The 24,225-nt window shown below is 39.5% G+C and overlaps 1 protein-coding gene across 6 annotated transcripts in view; it reads left to right on the top strand.

Annotated features, from left to right (window-relative positions):
- Nucleotides 1-23,919, top strand: part of cgnl1 (cingulin-like 1) — a 145,053-nt gene extending 121,134 nt beyond the window's left edge. For all 6 annotated transcript variants that reach the window (XM_043677455.1, XM_043677456.1, XM_043677457.1 and 3 more), the window contains 5 exons: nt 12,495-12,578; nt 14,616-14,740; nt 18,022-18,130; nt 19,144-19,307; nt 21,060-23,919. In XM_043677455.1, coding sequence (XP_043533390.1) covers nt 12,495-12,578; nt 14,616-14,740; nt 18,022-18,130; nt 19,144-19,307; nt 21,060-21,183 — 606 coding nt within the window. In that variant the 3' untranslated portion in view covers nt 21,184-23,919. The remainder of the gene's footprint in view (nt 1-12,494; nt 12,579-14,615; nt 14,741-18,021; nt 18,131-19,143; nt 19,308-21,059) is intronic.
- The last annotated feature ends 306 nt before the right edge of the window (nt 23,920-24,225 follow it).

Genomic DNA, 24,225 nt, shown 5'->3' with positions numbered 1-24,225 from the left:
TTCCCCTCCCTCTCCTTCTTTTCCCACTTCCGTGCTCTCCCTTTCTCCTGTCTCTCCCTTCCCCTCCTCCGCCATTCCGTATCTTCCCTTACCACCTTCTCCCTTTCCCTCCCCGCTCCCTCTACCACTGCCCCTCTCTCCCACTCTCCCTCCCCATTTCTTGCCCTACCCTCTTCCTCTCTTCCTCCTTCTCTGTGTCTCTTTCTTTCCCCCTTCCCATGCCAGTAACATTAACTAGGATCATCCTGTTCAAAACTGGAAATCCCGAATTGAATTGAATTGAATTTATTGTCACATGTACCAAGGCACAGTGAAAATCTTTGTCTTGCAAGCAATGCAGGCAGATCACATAGTTAAGTAGCATAGATAAGTAAGTAATAGGTAAACAGTGGCAAAAAACAAAAATACAGGTATAGGCGAATGTTAAGAGTTTGAGAGTCCATTCAGTATTCTAACAACAGTAGGGTAGAAACTGTTGCAAACCAGGCTGGTGCATGTGTTCAGGCTTCTGTACCTTCTCCCCATGTAGAGGTTGTAGAAAAACATTGCCAGGATGGGATGGATCTTTGAGAATGCTGGCTGCCTTTCCTTGACAGCGGGCCTGGTAGTTGGATTCTATAGATGGGAGGTTGGCCTTTGTGATTGTCTGGGCCCAGTTCACCACTCTCTGGAACAGTCTCCGATCTTGAATGGTACAGTTGCCATACCAGGTAGTGATACACCCAGACAGAACGCTCTCGATGCACCTATAAAGTTGGCACAGGTATTCGCTGTCACGTCAAATTTCCTCAGCTGCCTGAGGAAGAAGAGATGTTATTGGTCCTTTGTAACTGAAAAAGGCATGGGAGTTTTAGAGGGATTTGGGCCAAATGGAAGCAAGTGGGACTAGTTCAGTTTGGGAAACATTGTTTGGCATGGACAGGTTGGACCGAAGGGTCTGTTTCTATACTGTATGAAAATAGAATCTCATAACCAACTGCTGTAATTCATTCATGTGAAAAACGTCCAGCGTCATGTGTTCTTGTTGCCATGAGCAATAAGGACGTTACTGCGGCAATGGTGCAGTGTAAGGATGAGAAGCCTGCCTCGCATTCCCCATCACCGGTGCCCTCTGATGAGATCCCTGCTGAATACGCTGCACCTGTGACACCACTGAGACCAGGTGTTGGCTGCAGCTAAATGAGAGTGTGGAAATGAGCTCCCACAAGCCTAAACACAAACTAAAATGTCATTAGCTTTGCCTGCTTTAAGCTTGTTCCGTTGTGCTGATTCGGTCCCTCTAGCATTTATCGGCACTGTGGTTATACAGGGGGAGAGCAGAATTAATAAACTCAGAGATTAGCTAATCAGTTTATGCAAGAAAGGAAATAAATGCTAATATTCAAATCCGAGCAACAAACCTGACCTTCGGATTGCGGAATATGTTTTTATGAAATGGCTCCATTTTGTTTGTTTGAAACTCCAAAGTTAAAAGGATAATTATATTACCCACACACTTAAAATGCAATTTTTATTGCATTCTGACACTTAATGATGTTTGTAAAATAATGATAAACATGGCCTGTGGGTACACTGTGTACTTTTATTTCACTGATTTTTTAATGATTGAAATTTCAGTTGACCTTGTGGTTGTATAGTGTGATTAGACTGCAGTATATTTACCTAGGCGATAATAACATGTGAATATGTTCTTGTAATTAATACGTACTGTTATTTAAATGTTCCTTTAATCTATTTGGGGGTGTATACACAGTTTTTGCTCTGAAGACTCTCAGGCACTGAGTCCTGCTTTGAAACTGTTCTGACTTCATCTCTTTCACTGACTGGCATTGGCTGTTATTGTTTAGAGAAAATTTGGAAATAATACTCACCATTAAGAAAATATGAGCATCAAATGACCATTCCATAACATTCCTGACTATTAAAGTACACTGTTTCTTGGCAAAGTCATATGTTTTTCTTCCACTGCTATTTTAACTAACTTTTCGACAGTGACAAGTGATTGCATTTGAATATTTTATTCACTTCAAAATAATATCTTTATTATCTCTCTGAAGCAAAAGCATCTGTATTATCAATCAAAGGACTAGGTTCCAATGCAAATATATTCCATAATGTTCGCTACGTTGCTCCCCATTTTTAAGACCTACTCCCTGTATAATGTATTTATGTCGTGGGCCTGCTGATGTTACTGCTGGACAAATTGGATCCCAGAATGAAATCTGATTTGATAGTTTTTTTTTAATTTAATGTGGCAGTCATTCACTGAACCATAAGGCTGCAGAATTTCTGTAACAATAAAATTGAAGTTTATTGCACAAAGGAACAATAAAACAAAATCAAGTTACCTAAATATAAAACATATCTTAAAAGTTCTTGAAGCACTGCAAAACAAAGTTTCATGTATTTCCTGCTATCATCACTTTACAGTGATTCAGATCTAGAGAAATCACTCTTCTATATCAAATCTTTAGGTTTGGCTTAACTCCTCAATTCAGCCTTGTGAACTGTGAAGTCATCTTATATGAAAGCTCCTGAAACTGAAGGCTTAAACTTTCCCAGTCTTTTAATAATCTGAAGATTTCTAAGGCACTCTTGGTCTGGAAATTTAACAAATCAAACTTTTATACTAATATAACTGGGCTTTCCCTAAACGATCCTGTACTCCTAAAGCTGTGTTGGCTTCTGACCCCTGTCAACTTCGTTAGAATAAACTAGCCTAGAAGCTTTCAGTATGTTCAGAAGAAGGGTCACCGCACCAGAAATGTTAACTCTGATTTCTCTCCACTGATGTTGCCAGACCTGCTGAGTTTTTTCGGCAATTTTTGCTTCTGTTTCTGATCTCCAGCGTCCACAGTTCTTTCAGAGTTTTTTAAGCTTTCAATCCCTGTTTTTTTTTCCCCCGAGTTAAAATGATTCTTTGATTATTATAACCCAAAAGCAAGCCTAATGTTCACTCCCTGTCATAAACCCCCACACTATAAATAATTTGCTATTAACATTGCAGGCATTTTGCAGTCACTTGCTGTCTGGCACATATTGGATGAAATCCAGGAGGACACTCTGACCTTTTTGTAAACTCTTCTCAAAATTGATCAGCACCCGTAGAAGCAGGTGTGGAAGCAGGCCATTCGGCCCAGAGAGTCCACAGTGACTCTCCAAAAAGCATCCCACCCCCCTACCCTATCTCCGTTATCTGTGTTTACCATGCACCAATTCACCCATCCTGCATATTTTTGGACTGTCGGAGGAAACCAGAGCACCGAGAGGAAACTCACGCAGACACTGGGAGAATGTGCAAACTGCATACAGACAGTCACTCAAGGGTAGAATTGAACATGGGTTCCTGGCACTGAGAGACAACAATGCCAACCACTCAGCCACCATGTCACCTCGTACGCCACTAGCTTCAACTCCAAAAATTATGTATTTATCTGTAAAACATGCTGATTTCATCACAATTAACAACTGCATTAAAAGCTGGTGTTGGCGCTCACTAAGTCAGCATTTTATATTTGCCAGTGATTCCTTAGCAATGAATGACATGGATGGCAGACTCTGTGTGTTTCTAATGTTATACAAGTATTGCTTGCAACTACTGTACTTTGAAAAATTAATCAATACCCTGGACTGCTGTCTGCTTCTCACTATTGAACTTGAGACTGTGTTGGCAACAACAGAGAGATAATTCTGTTGAAGCAGCTGTGTGCAATCATAAACCTTCTTACAAATTTTTCTTCCCCTCACACAGCCTCTATTGAAGATTCAGATAAAGACATTGAGGAATGAGACTTTTAAGTCAGACATGAGGGCATTAAAGCATCAGAATTTGATTTTGAAATTGAAGTTGATTTCTGTCTATCTCAAGTGTCAGCTTCAGAAACATGTTTGTAAGTTTTAAGAGCAGAAGAAAGCCACTCATCCCACTAACATGTACTGGCATTGGAAGCAGTCCAGAGACCGGTTCACTGGGTTGATCTAGGTATGGAAGGATTTCTTTCTGAGAGGTTGAGTAGTTTGAACCAGTACTCATTGGAGTTCAGAAGAATGAGAGGTAATCCTTACTGAAACCTATTTAATCTAAAAGGGCTTGTCAGGGTGTATGCTGAGTGGTTGCTTTCCCTTGTGAAAGAGCTTGGAACACAGAACATAATGTCAGAGTGCAGGGTCACCCATTCCAGACAGAAATGAGGGAGTACTTTCTTCTCTGAGTGTAGTGAAGCTGAAGAATTACTTACTGCAGAAGGCTGTACAGTCTGGTTCACTGAGTATATTTCAAGGTCGAGATAGACCTAACCCATTCAATGAGGTCATAGTTGATCTGACAATCCTCAATTCCATTTTTCTGTTTTAAACACCCACGTTTCCCCCAACCCTTGATTCCCTTACAGATTAGAAACTGTGTATCTCGACTTTGAAATATACTCAGTGAACCAGACTGTACAGCCTTCTGCAGTAAGTAATTCTTCAGCTTCACTACACTCTGAGAGAAGAAAGTGCTCCCTCATTTCTGTCTGAAATGGGTGACCCTGCACTCTGACATTACGTTCTGTGTTCCAAGCTCTTCCACAAGGGAAAACAACCACTCAGCATGCACCCTGATGAGCCCTTTTAAATTAAATAGATTTCAATAAGGATTGCCTCTCATTCTTCTGAACGCCAATGAGTACTGGTTCAAACTACGCAACCCCTCATAAAGAAATCCTTCCATACCTAGATCAACCCAGTGAACCTGTCTCTGGACTGCTTCCAGTGCCAGTAAATGTTTCGTTAGATAAGGAAAGAGAATTGTTCACAATATTTTCGGTTTAGTCTAACTTGTGTGTTGTATAGTTTTAGTAAGGCTTGTCTACTTTTGTGCTCCATTTCCATTGAAATAAAGCCCAAAATTCCATTTGCCTCACTTACTATCTGCTGAATTTGCATGGTAGGTGTTTTGTGGTTTATACATGAGGACACTCCCAAATTCCTCTATGTTGAAGCTATCTGCAGCCATTCTCCATTTATATAATCAATAAAGTGTGCCTATAAGGGAGACTAATCACAAGGTGCTATGCATTTTCAATACTGTCGGAACCAGAATAAATAGGTGAAATATATTTTACTGTTATGGAAACAAAGTTTTGTTCTGGAAAACTTGATCATTTACCTAACCTATTCGATATCTTACATTGATATGATTTGTCGATGTTGATATAAGGTTAAGGAAAGTAGATAATGGGTATTAATTGTTTTTGAGTCAAAATTAATAAGGGACAGCTGGGAAACTGGGTATCCTGGTTGAGAGTTACAGAACTGAGAGTGTCAATTAACTATCTTCACAAAGAAAACACGTCTTGGTTGCTACCTCATTGCCAGTTTGGAGTCTTTTAAAAGTTGATATTTAGACGTAAGTTAGCAAAAGAAGTTAATATTTCAGTCATCGTAACAAGTAATTTAAAGTGCAGCCTCCAGAATCCAAGCTTGGAAATAATTAACATGTTTTAATTCTCTTAATTCAGTACTGTCCTTGTCTCTTTCCTAAATCAGGTGCAGCTGCAATTACTTTGGATCCCTTTGTGACTGTCACCTTGGCATATCTTGTCAGATAATTTTGGAATCTAAAAATAGGAGTCTCTGGTTTAAACAGCCATTTTTGTATTGTATTGTGATGAATTGGTGGAGCAGGGGTTAAACGTTGTGTTCTGATTCATTGTTATTACTAAAAGGAGTGTGTCTCGGGACAGGGGTGGGGGGTGTTGAGTTTTCATGCAATAAAAACCACAGCTGAAACTGATCCTAATCAGAATTTGAGCTACAAGCGGTTTTGATTTATTTGGGAGATGCATTTCTGGATCTATTGAAGAGAATAATTCATTCCAGACAGAAAACAGGAGGAATCTGGACATCAAGTATTAAAAGGAAACTATTCCATTCATCATGAAAAATAATGAAAGGAATGGAACAGAGCAAGAAGAAAGGAATTCAGCGCATGGTGTTAGAACATAGGACCGTACCAGCACCTGTTAAGTGTTTTAATTTGAAGTAAATTTGGGAATAATGAGTTGCTTTTCCAAAAAAGGGAAGTAAACTTTGAGATCTTTAGGAATAAATAGTTCAGGGATGGAGATGATTAGAATTGATATTGCAAAGTGATCATTCCTGTTATTATCTGTATCAAATATTTTAGATTGGTTTTACAGTTATATCTTCAAAACTGCGACAGCAAAGTTTCAAATCCAGTTTGGAAGAATAAAATCTGAAATGATTTGGTAAATGTTAATATAAAATTAAATACAATAATTGTGTTAGAAGTATGCTGTAATTAGGTGTTTTACAGCAACTGTTGACTTTCTGGTGGGAATTAAAATATTATACAAGGTGATATGAGCAGCATAACTTGAGAGGAAATAGGACATTTGGCCCTGATTTTAGAGGCAAGGTACAGCAAGTATTTTTATTTTCCTAGGGACCTTTAATTTTAAACATTAAAGTTGTACTTTTCAGCAATAGACATGCTACTCAGCTCATTGTTCTGTAAGAAGATAATCAGCCCAGTCCATTTTTGTTCTGTTTGTGCTGACAATGTGTAGGGCTAATTCAGAGCAGGTCTTCAGTTCAGAGTTCAAACCAGTGAAAATGCATTTTTTAAAAAAATGGGCCATATAAGTCATTAAATTTAAGTTAATTTTTAGTTCTATTATTATTATTAGTTCCTGAATTTAAATGCATTATAAGTAAATTGAAACTTAATTGAGTACAAGAGTAGCAGATGATCTCTTTCTGGGCCTGCTCCTGGGCCTGGCTACAGTAGCCACCTGCATGTCCACCCAATGGGCTGTGGAGGGAGTTATAATTCCTGACTGCCTGCCTCTCTTCTACAGCTACATTTGTGTCCATGTTTCCTTGGAGAGGGAGCATGTGGTGTCCACCAAGATCCTCAGTGCCTTTTGAGAGAGGTGGGCAGTGTTTGCCCTGGAGTGCACTATCTATTGCTCCAAGACTATTTTAATTTAGTTCTCTCTATTGTTTCCTTTCACCTCCTTCATTTTTTGTTGTTGTTGCATTGTCCCTTTTGGATTCTTGCAATTTAATTGTTTAATTAATCAAACAGGTCATAGAGTAATTGAGTTGTACACCATGGATCATGCCAACTAGATATCAAACCTAATCTAGTCCCATTTGCCAGCATTTGGTCCATATTCCTCTAAACACTTCCTATTCATATGCACATGCAGGTGCCGTTTTTATGTTGTAACTGTACCAGCCTGCACCACCTCTTCTGGCAGCTCATTCCAAACATGCACCACACTCTGAAAACATTGCCCTTTAGGTCCCTTTTAAATCGTTCCCCCTCTCGCCTTCGGCTTATGCCCTCTAGTTCTGGACTCTCCCACCTTGGAAAAAAAGGCCTAGGCTCTTCACCATATCCAAGCCCCTCATGATTTCATAAACCTGTATAAGCTCACCCCTCAGCCTCTGAAGTTCCAGGGAAAATAGCTCCAGCCTATTTAGCCTCTCCCTATAGCTCAAACCCTCCAACCCTGGCAACATCCTTGTAAATCTTTTCTGCACCCTTTCAAGTTGGGAGTGTGGGCTTATGTAAAAAGCAAAGTTTGCGATCTCCCATCAGTGGAGATTGGCTTGTTCAGAAGGAAATGGTGGAAACTTGTTTGTGCTAAATTACAAATTTACAATAAAACCCTAATAAACCTGAGGTTTCTTTTACTGCCTAATTCAACGCCTGGATATTGATCTATGAAAGAAAAAGAAAAAAGAAGTCCACTTGTTCCATAGATTAATTGTGGAGCATTTAGTTTAGTTCGTGCTCCTGTGTACCTTATGCACATGACCATCTACCAGAATGAAATGCTAGCAAATTAACCTAGTGTGTTTAGTTTGTAGAATGGAAGCAGGTCATTTGACCAATTGTGTCCCCATCAGTTGACAAGTAACCATTCTGTTCTCAACATTTATTAAAGCACCTGAAATCTCTGCACCTGAAGCCATCACCTGTGCTTTAGTTAACTCCACTGACTATTGCACTGACATCCTCCACCTTCCATAAACTTGAGCTCATACAAAATTCTGCTGCATGTCTTGTAACTGGTATCAACCTAATCATCCACCATCCCTCTGCTCACCAACCGACATTGGTCCCCAGGTCTGCAACACCTTGATGTTAAAATTTGTGTGCTCATCTTTAAATGCTCCCCTTCAGCTGTGCAATCTCTGAGAAATCTGTGCACTTCCAAATTGATTGTTGATTTGCCAATTCCAATTTCCTTTGCTCCATCATCAATAGGTGTGTCCTCAGATGCCTGAGCCTTAATCTCTGAAATTCACTCCCTAAATTTCTGCACCTCTCTTTTAGAATCCTCTTGATCCCTACCTCTTGACCACTTGTCTTAATATCTGTATGTGTAGCTTGGCAGGCTAACTTGTCTGATAACGTTCCTAATCCTTGGGACGTTTTAATTCTCAAAAGGTGCGATTTAAACGCAAGTTGTAGAATAAATGGATCCATCTTATGAAGGCTATGTGAATAATTCAGTGTTGTTGAAGGTGTAAATCAGTGTTGTGACTCTTTTCTGAACCATTTTCAAAGTGTGTCAATCACTGTATGAGGAGAAATGATTGATTTACTGATGTATGTCAATTATAATCTGTTGATCACAGGATTTTGGAATTATGAAGCAGATCACATGCTTCACTTAATAATTGCACTGTTCAGTGAACCAGACAAAACCAGAAGGCCAGATACTAATTCTAGAGTTACAATTTCAACTCATTCTCTTAGAAATTTTTTACTTGCAATGACTAAAATGGACAGCCTCTGGAACCATATCCCCACAAATTAGAAATTGCTTGCAATGTGGCTCAGGTCTAACTTTCTGCCTTGTATCCCAGAAATGCTGAAGGTACAGCTGAAGAGAAGTTATCTAAGAATGATTTGAAAGAGGAAAGTGTTAGGGAGTGCGCAGCAAGTCTGATGGCATCTGAGGAGAGTGAAGCAAGAGTTAACCTTTCAGGCCTTTTCATACTTTCTACCACCTGCGTATAGACAAACATTGGAGCAATTGCGAATGGGCGGGGAGACGGGGTTGCTGGGGAAGTTTATCATAGGGTGGAGAGTCGGAGCGCTTCAATAGTAAAAATTAATTTTAGTGCAAGGTAAACATTGGGACATGTAAAGGAACTAAAGGTGTGTCTAAAAGAGGCAAGAACGACAGGTTAGCTACCATCTAAAGGCAAAGTGGAGTAATTAAGGAAGAAATAAGAGGGGGAAGAAACAGCAAAAGTAACACAAAAGAAAATGGCTCAGAGGTTAAGATCTGTAATTGTTGAATTCGGTGTTGAGTTCAGAACGCTGTAGGAAGAGCTTGCATTATTGATATTGCAAGATGTAAAAACAGTAAAGAAGTATTCTAAAAGCCATTAGATTGTTTTAGTAAACAACATTGAGGTGACGTGCTGTTCCACTGCTTCTGAATGCAGTGTGCAGAACTAATGGCATATCAGTTCATAGCATGTGAGGAAATAACGCTGTTGAAAATTGTAGATGCTTAATTAATTGCAATTTTCCTTTTAAAGAAGAAAAGGAAAATGACTGAGGGTAAGTTCTTAGCTTCCTATAACCAGTACTACTCTCAAGAAGCACATGGCCCATAATTTCTGGCTGGAGGAGTTGTGGAGGAGTGAAACATACTGCTCTCATTACTAATGTTGCGCATGGAGTTCCAACTAAAAAGAGGAACGTAACTTGAGATTACTATATCAAATCTCGTAAAAAAAATTTTTAATATTGAAAATTCAAGGCACCCTTTTGCCGAATTGTCCCATTCCAGCGTAACTTAAAAGTTCTGTTCATCTCAGGACAAGACTCATGGTTACGTTTGTAACCATTTGTTCCAGATGCCAACTTTTGTCTAAAATCAATTCCCTAGACTTTGAGTCAATTTTATAACGAAGGATGAATTTTAGAAGTTTATAGACTGTTTCCCATTAGTTCAATGCCAAACAACTGTTTCATTTAGACAACTTCTTCATTTTGGGTTTTTATCCCCTGTCGACTGTCATCACAGTTGGAAGATTCTTGTTCTAATGTTCCTTTTGGTCTAATGGTTTTAGTTGTGCTGCATTTAATCATATCCAAAGCTATTCTTTTGCTTGTCATGAGAAGTTTCAGTTTCTATGGTTTTTGTTCTGTAGTTTTGGTTGCATGGTGAAATGTATTATTCTGCATTGATCAGTATTGGAAACTCACAGCAAAAGCAAACCAGAGGGGAGAGGTGAGAATCCTGTAGTGTTTGCCAAAACATAATTGAGCAGAAAGTGATCGGAGGCTAAAGTTTTGAATAACAAAAGAAAGACCATAATATCTTTTTCTGTTGTCCCATTTCAAGGTGAACTGATAAGTTAGAGCATTGAGACTAAAAGGCAGACATTTTTTTGTCGCTTGTTTTACAGCTGTTGATTGGAAGACCAAACATTGACCAAAGCAATGAGCATGCTCTCTTGCTTTTCAAACGTCCAGCTGAAAGGGCACAGAAGACTTGGTTTAACATGATCACAGCTGATGGTCTTCTTGGAGAAGTCTGCTCCCACAGTGGAATCTGGCTTGATGCAGCATGTAATTTTGCTTACATTTAGTGGTGGTCAATTACTGTAACAAAACCACACAAGTCAGCAGTGTTTCTTTAGGAACAGAACAGAAATTTATTACACAAAATGCAAATAAATTATCCAGATACACAATAGTCAGAAAGAAATCTTAAAACAGCTAGAAAAATGCATTTTCAGACTTTAACAGCATCACTTTACAGCAATTCAAATACAGGGAAATTACCTTGTTTAATCTCTGAATTTTCTAAACTAAAAGCAATCTTTGAATATTCTGAAACAGAAGCAAGCTTATGGCCTTCAATGTTTACTTCACCTGTCATAAACCATTACAATAAAAATGTCCCTGCTCTGTGACACTTACTCAGTTAGGTCAGTATTCAGATGGACTCTCTGACTCAGTTATTATTTTTTAAAAATCCTTCAGAAAGGAAACCAATCCCAAATGCCACTATCCTAAAACCCAAACACGAACAATGATAATATATATTAAAATCGAACAGCTTTCCTACTCACAATTGACTGTACAAGTTCAATTGTATTCATTTATATGTGAAGCTACTGAGTATTTTAAATTTCACATTAAGATATGTTATTTCACTGTTGTTAAAAGATTTTGGGAAAGCTAATCTTTTAGTCTCGCTACATGAAAATTAACTTGTGGAAATGTTTCAGACAATGCTCCAGTTCCAGTATAATGTATACACTAATTTTCATTTGTCAGTGTGGGCATTAAGTGAGCCCAATTTATATTGCAATTTGAATGGTATAAATAATTCAGACTTGTTGATTGAATACAGAGGACTGGGATTACCTTTCTAGCAAATTTGATCTACATTTCCACACAAGGTTTGATTGTTATGGATTACTATTTGTATCTACTAGACGCTGGATTAGTATACCAGTATTTCATTGTACTTTGTTGCTCAGGATATATGACTCATTGAAAAGTTGGTTTTTAAATTTAGACTTTTTAAGCAGAACAAAAACACTTGAATTTTGTACTTGAATGATATCCAAAACACTGTTGAGAGATTAAGGTGTTGGACACCTCACTGTTGCTTTGCTGTAAAGCACCAAGTTGGAATCTATGGTTATCCACTGCAGAGTCTTAGTAATTGGGAAGAGATAACTGCCAGAATTTATAACAAGCAACCTCTTATAGTACAGAATTCTCCCTTTTCAAGAGGTGGCAGCAAGTTCAATAACTGAGCAGGTTGGAATTGGTAAGATACCCACAAGTGGTCAAGGAAAAGCGGCTTAAGAGGCCTCAAGCTACCGCAAGCCCAAACTTTTGCAGGTGAGAAAAGTGGATGCCTTTCCGACTGTTAAATCAGGTCAACTTGCCTGCTGGGTTGGAGAGGAGGCCACCATTGGCACTAATCTGGGTGCAGTTGAGGTCACTATTGGAGGTGCAGGGATTTGCCGGTTGAAAGTCACCTGCTTGCCATACCATGCCCTAGTCCTATCCAGTCCTATCCATGGCCTTCCCCATCTCTGCTATTGCCCCAGCCCACCTTTGCAGGGATGAAGCTAAAAGATTTCTTGATAGCTGTCTGGTTAGTTTGTGTGCACCTAAGTGGATACATAGACTGTGCCTGTATTTCATTTATGTACAGACATGATGCTGACCTGTTAGTTTATGAGAAACATGATTCCGAATTTAAGACAAAAACTGGTTAGATAATGGGGAAAGATGGCCACAGCATAGAAGGTAAAAGTAATAAAAATCTTCAACATAAAGTAATATCCCAAGAAAGGTCAGGAGGGAAATGGATCGTGACATTTTTGAGCAATTGCAGTTTTAGACCTTGTACGTTAATGGCTTGATTGAACTCTAAAGGCATTTTGATGTCACAGCTGTAACTAACAGTTTCATCTTTCCCTGACAGATTGAGCAGATGCGAAATGAACTTTTTCAGGAAAGAGCGACAAGGCAAGATCTGGAGTGTGACAAGATTTCCTTAGAGAGACAGGTACTTCGGTTACTTTAATTTAGTCGGACTTGAGTTATATGCTGGAAGTTCAATAGTACACTTGCTAAATAAATAAACAAGCCCTGAAAATGACCGTCTCCATCAGATCTCGAATTAAGCAAAGTTCATTATGAAATTTATAATTTTGTTTTTAACTCAATAATTGAAAAATGATTGAAATACTGAAAATGGATATTGGTCATATGTTCGACTAGAAGCATTTCTAATATCAAATCTGCATTCTCATTTCATCTCCACTTGTCGGCTTACAATATGGAACTTCAACATGCTGTAGGTATCACAGGATAACAGTCCCAAATGACATCCATTACTGATTTATTTTTCTCCCTTCAGTAGTCCTTTTCTGTGTCTATTGTAGTGTGATTGTCATTGCAGTTGGAATTGTCCAATCAAGCACAGTGGAAGATTGGAAACAGGAACTTTACTGTCAGACGCAGTACCACATACTGCAACACGTTTTACCCACTGAGACATTGAGCATCAGCTGCTACATCATTGTTCAGGCAGTGAAATGGGAATCTGTTTATGTAATGGGGAGCAGTAGTACAGTGATGAAGGTATAACTGAAGATGAGAGAAATAGCTGTTGTTTAAAGATCTAAGTTGCTTATTTAGTTTGATCATGGAGTGTTGGCAGTTACAAAGTTGCAGGCAGCGAGTGACACTCATTATTTTCCAGAAATAAAGGCAAGTACTCAGAATTCCTTTTATGCTTTCCAAAACAATAGAAATTGTATAGGTGGAAATGAGTGGATCTTGGAGAAAAGAATGTTGTGTCCTTGTGTCCCTTCACACTTTTTTTTAGGCCCTAGTGCTGCGTTCACATTGACCTTTTTTTTTACAAGGAACTGGTCAGATCCACTTTGTAATCAAAAAGCAAATGTTTGCATGACTTTTAGAGCTGGATTAGCTCAATTGGCTTGCCACAATTCACGCAGTTTTAAAAAGAAATTACTCTTCCTGTATCAAGGCATATTTCTGTATATGGTATTTTATCACATTAAATATTAAAAATGTGTACACTTGTACTTAGTGATGACCATGGAAATGGGACAGATTTGTTGGAATCCAGGCTGTTGATTGTATACCTGACATCTAAACTCATTTTATTGTCCAAAACTGAAATTAGTGTTTTGATTCTACCCATAAGCTTGGGTACTACTGTATGTTATCATTGTCCATTTCTACAGATCTCGCTCTATACCAGTGTAGTGCAAAATTTCATCAACATTAAAGTTAAAAGAAACTGTTACAGAGTCCTGATAGATAGTTAAATTATTGGTTAAGGATGTCCAGATCTTATACTTCAAAAACTGTGAAATGCAAACTACTAATTTGTTTCTGTGAAATATCCAACTTGCATCAAATTTGAAAATATCATCGCTATCTTAAACATTGACTCCCTCCACCTTGATGCGTGGTAGGTTGAGAGTTTGCCCTCTGCAGGATACAGTGCAGCAACTTGCCAAGGCTGCTTTGAAAGCACCTCATAAAATATTCAACCTCCACTAGGAAGACTGGAATAAAAGTGCGTCCAATAACATCAACTGCAAATTTCTGTTTAACTTGTACACCATGCTGACTTGGAAATACATTGTCATTCCTTTGTCATTGCTGGATCAAAAATCTGGAAATTCCTTTCTAACAGTGCAGTGGTTCAGGAAGGTGGCTCACCACCACCTTTTGGCAATTGGGATGGACAATAAGTGCTGGCCTTGCCAACAATACCCACATCCAAGTGTCCAAAACCTGTGGAAATATCAAATCTTAGAAAGGTAAGTCGTACAGGCAGCTCAAAAGGTAGTGACTGCACCAAACTACTTGTGATCTCTAATGGACTTCAGATTGCATTAAGTAAATCAAATGAGATGTTAAACATCAAAATAGTGTCATTTTGAAATTTGGAAAACCTAGTTTCAAGTAAGCGTTTGATTAATGTTCAAGTATTACATGTACATTTTCTGAAATGAGTAAGACCCATCAATTTTGATAAAAGTAATATGATATTTAATCACAGCACAAAGATCTAAAAAGCAGAATTGCATATTTGGAAGGATCTCAGAAACAGACTAAGGAAGGTATTGTTACCCAGCTAGAGGCAAGAATCCAGGAACTGGAAGAACGCCTTGAAGCTGAAGAAAGGTAAGATTTGATTTTCCCATAAAAGTAAATGCAGTCCAACATTGTACTCAGCATCTTCTATATTATTAAACAGTCATTTCAATAAAAGTATGTTCAAAGATGTTTCCATGAGACTGGAATGCTTGACATAATGGAGTTTAACAAACCATGATGTGTATAAAACAAAGGCTAATCAAAACTTTATGACCAGTAGATGGAGAATACACAGCAATTAATTAAAATATATAATTTAAAGGTGAAGCTGGCAAATGCAGAGACTATTTCCAGCTTTCACATTGGAATATTATAGGTTCTTATTTGAAAGATGTTTTTAATTTCTGTAGGGTTATCCAAGCAATACAAATAATCTTTGGATTATAATTTTAATTGAAGATAACATTATTCTGTACGGATATTGAGTTAATAAAGTAATGAAATGCTAACGTAAAATATGTTATCCCAGATCAAATGCAGAATTGTTGGATGCAGTATAAAGCTCCCGTAAAGTGAAATATTCCGATAATTGAATGTAACATCAGTTAAATTATATGCTCCAGCCTCTTGCTTACAAGAGGACCATTATGTTACTGCTCTGCAGCCTGGTTCTGACTGTCGAAGTAAGGATAATTTTGTCCTGTGGATCTATAGCCACAACTAATTCAAATGAGTTTCAAGTCAGATTTCCATTCAATTGGCCAGTACAATTAGGGATGCCTCAGGCAAGAGGAAGACTCAAAGCCCTAATGCACTGCATCAATTGGCCACAAGTACCTGACATGCCAACCAATGACCATTTGCACCAAAAGTAAATCTAACCATCATCCTTGACATTCAGTTGGCCTAACATCACAGAATTCCCCACTATCAACATTTTGGGATTACTATTGGCCATATAAATACTGTGGCTACATGAACAAGTCAGAGGCTAGGAATCCTGCACTGAGTAACCCACCTCCTGAAGCCTGTCCACCATGTATAAAATATTGATGGCAATGTGCATACTCAGCAGTTAGCAATTATTCTTTACCAATGCGTAAGGGTAAGGAATTAAAATGCTTCTCAATGTATCAAAGTCTGTATCTATAAGCAAGCCTTTGGTCACTTATCTTAATACCTTTTCGTGTTTCGATGTAAGGTTTTTGACTATGATATCTCACTGCAATAGTGGTTGGAAATGCATCCCACTATTCATGGAATTGTCACACAATATAAAGATTTTATCAAAATATGCAAAATTCTCTAATTTACCAGCCTCCTTAGACTTAGGTGAACAGAAGTACAGACTAGGTTGCTGTATGTAACAATAGTTATTTGTTACAAATAAATAGATTGCAGCTACGGTAAGCACCAATGAACATCGCCATACAATTAGAGTCATAGAGATGTACAGCACGGAAACAGATCCTTTGGTCCAACTTGTCCATGCCGAACAGATATCCCAACCCGATCTAGTCCCACCTGCAAGCACCTGGCCTATATACCTCTGAACCCTTCCTATTCATATACCCATCCAGATGCCTTTTAAATGTTGCAATTGTACTAACCTCTACCACTTCCTCTGGCAGCTCATTCTATACACGTACCCCCCTCTGCATGAAAAAGTTGCCCCTCAGGTCTCTTTTATATCTTTCCCCTCTCACCCTAAACCTATGCCCTCTAGTTCTGGACTCGCCCCATCACAGGGAAGAGACTTTATCTATTTATCCTGTCCATGCCCCTCATAATTTTGTAAACCTCTATAAGGTCACTCCTCAACCTCCGACACTCCAGGGAAAACAGCTCCAGCCTGTTCAGCCTCTCCCTCTAGCTCAAATCCTCCAACCCTGGCAACATCCTTGTAAGTCTTTGCTGAACGCTTTCAAGTTTCACTACATCTTTCTGATAGGAAGGAGTCCAGAACTGCACGCAATATTCCAACAGTGGCCTAACCAATGTCCTGTACAGCTGCAACATGACCTCCCAACTCCTGTACTCAATACCCTGACTGATGTAATGAACCATACATAACTTATGTAATGAACCAGACTTTATAAAAAATCTAGGGAAGAGACTTTATCTATTTATCCTGTCCATGCCCCTCATAATTTTGTAAACCTCTATAAGGTCACTCCTCAACCTCCGACACTCCAGGGAAAACAGCTCCAGCCTGTTCAGCCTCTCCCTCTAGCTCAAATCCTCCAACCCTGGCAACATCCTTGTGAATCTTTTCTGAATCCTTCAAGTTTCACATCTTTCTGGTAGGATGGAGACCAGGATTGCATGCAGTATTCCAAAAGTGACCAGTAAAACTCTCCTGAAACACATACACACATACACACAGACACAGACAGGCAGACACACACACAAAACATCAGTTCGATTGTGTAAGGAAGAAGGAAACCTGGGTACTCTCCACAGAATTTACTGAGCTGATCCTTTTGTTTGCAAAGGCTTGCTGTTCTTCAGTATCTCCTCCAGATATTTACTACTTCCTTGCAGGAGGCACAGAGTGACTAGTTCACAAATTATAAAGTCTCTGACTTAACCGTTTAAGAGCAGCAGTTTACCACAGCCAGTGAGGGAAAATAACCCTACTTTCTTCAGGCTTTAGGCAGTTTGTACTGCAGAGAGGCACACCACCTCCCCTTCCAGAAATCCAAAGGATGCTGGTAATGCTCACAAGCTGTTCAGCTACCCAGGAGCCATTCATTTATTAGTTGGCAGGCTGAAGGCTTTTGTTATTGACAACTGTTCACCACTCCACAAACCAATCAGCTACCTGTTGCCAGCCAAATCACACATTGTATACATCTTGGTGCCAGATCATCTACAAACAGCATCCCCCCCACTGTTTGAACAAAGCAATAGCAGGTGCTGTTGAAGAAGACTTGGTGCAGTGCATCTTATAAATGGTACACACTGCAGCCATTGTAAGTTTGTGGTACAGGAAGTGAACATTTAAGTTGTTCAAGAGCATTGATCAAGCTGCTTTGTCACTGTCATTTACACTGACTTTCAGTAACTTGCTTTTGAAAAGTGAAGCAATCCCTTCCATGATCCTCGGATTTAAAGCAATCCTTTTTCTATTCCACAATCTAAAATATAGAAAAATAAGAAGATACTGTCTTTACACTGATGGTTCCTCTGAAGCTTATTTGGTAATTTTTTTGTATGTATAAATGCAGCTTGCTGTTCAGGTCACAAGCAAGTGTGCATAATGCTGCATTCATAGCAAAGCTGTGTAAGGTGGACTGATAAAGACTTGTGTAATCTTGACCCTGTGATGGATGCAATTTGAATATATTTTCAATGTTTGTTTTCAGAGACCGATCTGCTCTGCAACTGAACAATCGTAAACTTGAAAGAAAGGCCAAGGAGCTTATGCTACAAGTAGATGATGAACGTCTCCACCTGACAGACCAAAATGATCAGGTACTTGGTACACAGTTAGTGAGCATCCATTTTGTTGTTGCAACTCTGAGTCATAGAGGTATACAGCACAGAAGAAGACCCTTCAGCCCATCCAGTCTGTGCCAGTCAAAAATGACTCCCTAATTATTCTAATCACAGAACTTGGCTCATAACCTTGTATGCCTTGGCATCACAAACACACATCAAAATACCTCTTAAATGTTATGAAGGTTTCTGCTTCCACCACCCTTACAGGCAATGAGTTTCAAATTCCCATCATCCTTTGAGTTAAAAGTGTTTACCTCATATCTCCTCTAAACCTCCTGCCCCTTACCTTAATAGTATGTCCCCTAATCATTGATTCTTCCACCAAGGGGAAATGTTCCTTCCCATTTACTCAGTTTGTGCCCCTCATAACATTATACATCTCAGTCATACCCCTGCCGCTCAGCTCAGTCTCCTCTGCTCCAAGGAGAGCAACCCCAGTCTATCCAATCTCTTTTCATAACTAAAATTCTCCAACTCAGGCAACATCCTGGTAAATCTCCTCTGTACCCTCTCCAGTGCTATCACATCCCTCCATAATGTGGATACCAGAACTGCACACAGTACTTTAGTTGTGGCCTTTTATACAATGTACCTGGGTAAGATTGGCAGGTTAGAACTATCGCACTATAGTTATTGACAAGTCAAAAACCTGTGCCAGGTCCTATTTGAAACCTCTGCTGGAGAGTAAAATGAGAATTAATATTTGATTTTAATGTATTCTGACTAGGAACAAGGAATTGCTAAACAATATCTTTTTGGATTCAGTTCTAAAACATCAAAATGTCTTAACTTCAGATGCAACCAATAGAATAGCTCCAAATTAGTTGAAATTTCAATACTTTAAATTATTAAACCGACTGAAAGATTGCTTACTCTAGTTTTTTCTTAAGAGAATAACTTATAAATTAAGTTCAACTTCTTTGAAATGCCACCTACAGGTTTGTATGAAATGTGCTTGTGGTGATCAATCTTTCCTTATTTCCTAGTTGAACCTACGGATGAAAGCCCTCAAAAGGCAAGTGGATGAAGCAGAGGGAGAAATAGACCGCTTGGAAAATGCAAAGAGGAAGCTGCAGAGAGAGCTGGAGGAACAAATGGAAGCCAATGAAGAACTTCAAGGACAAATGAATACTTTAAAAAAGGACCTCAGGTAAGTCTATTTCTGCTTCAAAAATACAAGTGAGGTGCACCTCGCAGAGTTGGAACTTTACATTGACTACCCCTACAGACATGATGCCAACTGCATGTGGTCATTGTCAAATTTGTTGCATCTGGGTGGCACTTCCAGCACTGTTCAAAAGTTATATACATTAATAGGGAGTCCATATTATTCTCAGTTATAGTAATTAAAGGTAAACTGCATTATTGAATAATGCATTGTGTCTCAGGCAACTGCTAGCAGTCAATGCCCGTACGAATCTGATCTGAGAAAGAGCGAAGACTGTCTGGGAGAGAGCAAGCGACCAAGTTTTTTGACTATCAGGTGAGCAGTTGGGAAGGAGGACAGAATTGCTGTATCTTCAGATAGGCAATGAGGAGGCACTGGATAATCGTGAAGGTTACAGCCAGGAATGTAGTCTTGAGGGCCTTGGTACAGTTTTGGAAGAGGCTTAATGACTTGCCACATTTGTCTCTTCCTGTCACCACATCCGTACTCCCTCGCCCCTTTGTTCATTTTAGACACTAAAGCACAGCTACGTAGCCAAGCAATGGTGGTAGACATTTGGAGAGACATTGCGACAGGGCAGGGGGAGCTACAAGTAATGGACTACCGAAGATAGGGCTGGAGAATGGGACTTGCTGGATACCTCTTTTGGGAGCCAGTATAGACATGTTGGGCTGAATGGCCTGCTTCTGTAGTGTAAGATTCTATAATTTCAAAATGAATTTGTGCAGTGAAGATATTTTATCTGAATTTTGAGAAATTTTGCTGAAAAAGTATATTTTCAAAGAGTATTACTGATTTTCAAATAATTGAAATCTACCTCTGTGGACATTATATGAATGTTTACATTGAATCTGCAATGATATGTTGTGATATTTTTACCAGTAGCACTTCTTGTGAGTGGAGACTTCGAATTCTCTGAAAAATACAATATTAAAAGGAGAAAAGTAGGCATAGGCAGAGGGAGGATTTTCTGTTCTTAATCTGCATTTTGTTTCTATACCTGTGTACCTGTTTTTAATGTTAGAATACAGTTGGTCGAAGGGTGTATTTTGTACACTGTACAACTCTGGGATACTCATAAATGATACTTTGAGAAGCTGTTGTGAGATAATAGGAGAAAGTGAGGTCTGCAGATGCTGGAGATCAGAGCTGGAAATGTGTTGCTGGAAAAGCGCAGCAGGTCAGGCAGCATCCAGGGAACAGGAGAATCGACGTTTCGGGCATAAGCCCTTCTTCAGGAATGAAGAAGGGCTCTTCAGGAATGAAGAAGGGCTTATGCCCGAAACGTCGATTCTCCTGTTCCCTGGATGCTGCCTGACCTGCTGCGCTTTTCCAGCAACACATTTCCAGTTGTGAGATAATAGTCAGTTGCGCATGAAAACATCCTCTTAAATGCCCCCCATGTTCAATGGATCTCCAAGTGTCATGGCTACTCCACCATATAGTATTTAATCTTTCTTCATTGCAGCCTGCTTCCCCCTGCTTCTGCACCTCTGTATCTGTTTCTCTGTATATTTCATATGTTCAGGTGATCACTATTAAATTCTGTCGGAGAGCATGAGACCATGTGGGGATCCAAAAAGGACCCATCCCTTTAATGATTACATATATAACCACAGTGTCAATCCTCTGATAAACTTCTGATGCTGCTCTTAGATATAAATGTTTTCTATGCTGTAATAAAGCAGTAATGCTTTGTGAATAGAGACTGAAATTATCTCTCATATGTTACAGGCGCAAGAATTCATCAGCAAAGGTTTCCTCCTCTGTTCTAAATGATTTTGACAATGATTACAGTACAGATGAAGAAAGTCTCTATGACACAGGATTTAAATTGTCAATGGATGGTAATGTGTAAATGCAAAACTAAACTGATGCCTAACCATTAGATAAAGGGAAACAGCAATGCAGTGGCGTAATTCACTCTCTGAGGTACCATATTCTGCCCGAGGCTTTTGTTTTTAATTCCTTCATTGCACTGATGCTGCTTTATACATGAAATGTTTTAAACATTTGTCACTGCTGTCTCAGATGCCACGCTGCTTTCTTTCTGCCTTTGGAGTACTTTGGATTGGCAAAGGAAGGTCATATTTTATTGCTCAATGAAAGGAATTTATAAACGTGTCCAACTTAAAAAAAAAAGACGCAACAATCAGCAGTCAATTGTTAAAATATGTACAGACTATAAATAGATCTAAATGACAGAAATTATTTTCCTTTATTATTTAAAACACTAAAGTGCCAACAATACTTTGGCCAATATCTTTTATGGCTGTTACATTAACTGTGTACTTTATCAGCCTTTCTCTTTCCCACTTTGGCCCTAAAGACACTGATTTTAACTGGAGTTTAATTCCCCAAGACTGGAGAGCATTGCCCTGAAGATGCATTTTCACCTGTGGTTCCAGCCCAGTGAATGTCCCAGTGAACCACAGACGAGATTAATACCACAAGCTGGCATCAACAAAGCTGCATTTCCATTCAGTGCCATTGCAACAAGAAAAAGCAGAAATTTCTCCCTATCCTGCACTCTAATCCAAAGTAGCTGCAGTCTGATTGTAGTACCTATGGTGTCTAACTGAGCTGAGACCTGCTTGTGCAGTGAAATGGCAAACTTCCCAGTCTCTGCAGCTCAGCTGTTCACCGCCACAATTGGCTGCGTCACTGGAGTACTTAGTCTCATCATTTGATGTAAACAGTCCGTATTAGCTCCTTCGTTTGTCATGACCACAGAAAAGAACACATCCTGAGTTCATTTCCCCGTTTCTGAATACCGTTATTTGGTGCAGTAGGGGTGCTAACAGCTACCCTCAGTGCCTGGGGCTGGAAAGGGATTTGATAAAGAATTGGTTTCCCATGGTTGTTTAGTGACCCCTGCTGGAAAACCTGTGTGTTTTCAATCAAGGGAAGGGAATTTCGATACTTGGGGAGGGTGGGGAAATCTTTAACCTCGAAAAACAATTGGAGGTGTACTAAAAATGGGAAACCACCTCCACACCTTGAACAGAGTTGGCTTAGCATCAGGTTTTCCATTTTTCACACCTTTAAAATTAAATTCAGCCCTATAGAGCAATATTGTACATTAAAATATTTTTAATGAGACTGTGTCTCGGAAGTTGAGGTCATTTTAGCAAAAAAAAAACAGGTTTTGGTTTGGGTGGGAGATTTCAATGTCAATAATCAGAAATTGAAGTGTAACTCGCCTTAATCAGTCCTATGTCCAGCGAGACAAGGGGCAGGTGACAAATCCCCTTTCAGGAGGATGACCCGTCTTTGAAACTTTTTTCAGTAGGCTGCACAATTCCATTTTTGCACAGTTTCTATTTTTAAACTATTTGGCAGCCTCTGCAAATCCTGAAAATTATAAGGAACTGAGAAGTGATGAGTCCATCAGGAAAAAGCCTTTTATGGTATTGCCGATGGGTCCGAAGGAGCAGGAGTGTTTCCTCTGGTCACCACCACCAGGCTTCGAAATACTGTCCCGATATCCACAGTATCCTCCTCCCAATCTGATATACAGCCACATCAGTAATCCTTCACTATGACCACCAACTCCAAGCTATTCCTAACTCCCTGCCTCTCCCTGACACCTCCCAGTTTTCTAACCTACACTCCCCTATCTTATGATCCATAGAAACATAGAAGATAGGAGCACAAGGAGACCCTTCGAGCCTGCTCCGCCATTTATCGTGATCAAGGCTGAGCGTCCAACTCATTAGCCTAATCCTGCTTTCTCCCCATAACCTTTGGTCCCATTTGCCCCAAGTGCCATATCTCACCACCTCTTGAATGTGTTCAATGTTTTAGCATCAACTACCTCCTCTGGTAATGAATCGCCTCTCATCTCTGTACTAAATGGTCCACCTCGAATTCTCAGAGTTCTGGACGCACCTACCATTGGAACATCCTCTCTGCATCTACCCTATCTAGTCCTGTTAAAATTTTATGTCTTTATGGAAAGAGCAGAAATTTCTCCCTGTCCTGCACTCTAATCCAAAGTAGCTGCAGTCTGATTGTAGTACCTATGGTGTCTAACCCCCCACTCACTCATCTGAACTCCAGCAAAATCAATTTTGACCTAGTCAATGTCTCTTCATTCGTCAATCCTGCCATCTGTGGAATCAGCCTGGTAAACCTTCACTGCACTCCCTCGAGAGCAAGAGCATCCTTTCTCAGAAAAGGAGCCCAAAACCGCACACAATATTCTAGGTACTGTCTCACCAAGGCCCTGTGTAATTGCAACAACACGTCCCTACTCCTGGACTCAAAATCTTTCACAATAAGGGCCGACATACTATTTATCTTCTTTACAACCTGCTGCGCCTGCATGCTTACCTTCAGCAACTCGTACATAAGGACACCCAGGTCCTGCTGCACACTCCCCTCTCCCAATTTACAGCCATTCAGGTAGTACTCTGCTTTCTTGTTCTCGCTTCCAAAGTGAATAGCGTCTCACTTATCCAAATCATACTGCATCTGCCATTGATTTCCCCACTCACCCAACGTGTCCAGATCACGCTGAAGGATCTCTGCATCCTCATGACAGTTCATCCTCCCAACCAACTTGGTATCATCTGCAAACCTTGAGATATTACATTTTGTTCCCTCATGCAAATCATTCATATATATTGTGCATAGCTGGGTTCCTAACACCAATCCCTGTGGTACTCCACTAGTCACTGCCAGCCAATTTGAAAAGGACCCATTAATTCCTACTCTTTGTTTCCTCTTTGCCAACCAGTTTTCTATCCATCTTAATGCACTTCCCCCAATCCCATGCGCTTTAATCTTGCACGATAATCTCTTATGCGAGATTTTGTCAAATGTTTTCTGAAAGTCCAAATATACCACATCGACTGGCTCCCCCTTGTCAACTCTGCTAGTTACATCTTCATAGAAT

This window comes from Chiloscyllium plagiosum, chromosome 36 (assembly GCF_004010195.1).
Source record: "Chiloscyllium plagiosum isolate BGI_BamShark_2017 chromosome 36, ASM401019v2, whole genome shotgun sequence".
In the NCBI taxonomy this organism is placed as follows: domain Eukaryota; kingdom Metazoa; phylum Chordata; class Chondrichthyes; order Orectolobiformes; family Hemiscylliidae; genus Chiloscyllium; species Chiloscyllium plagiosum.
The sequence above is the reverse complement of the archived record's forward strand: the minus strand, read 5'-3'. Positions and strand labels throughout refer to the sequence as shown.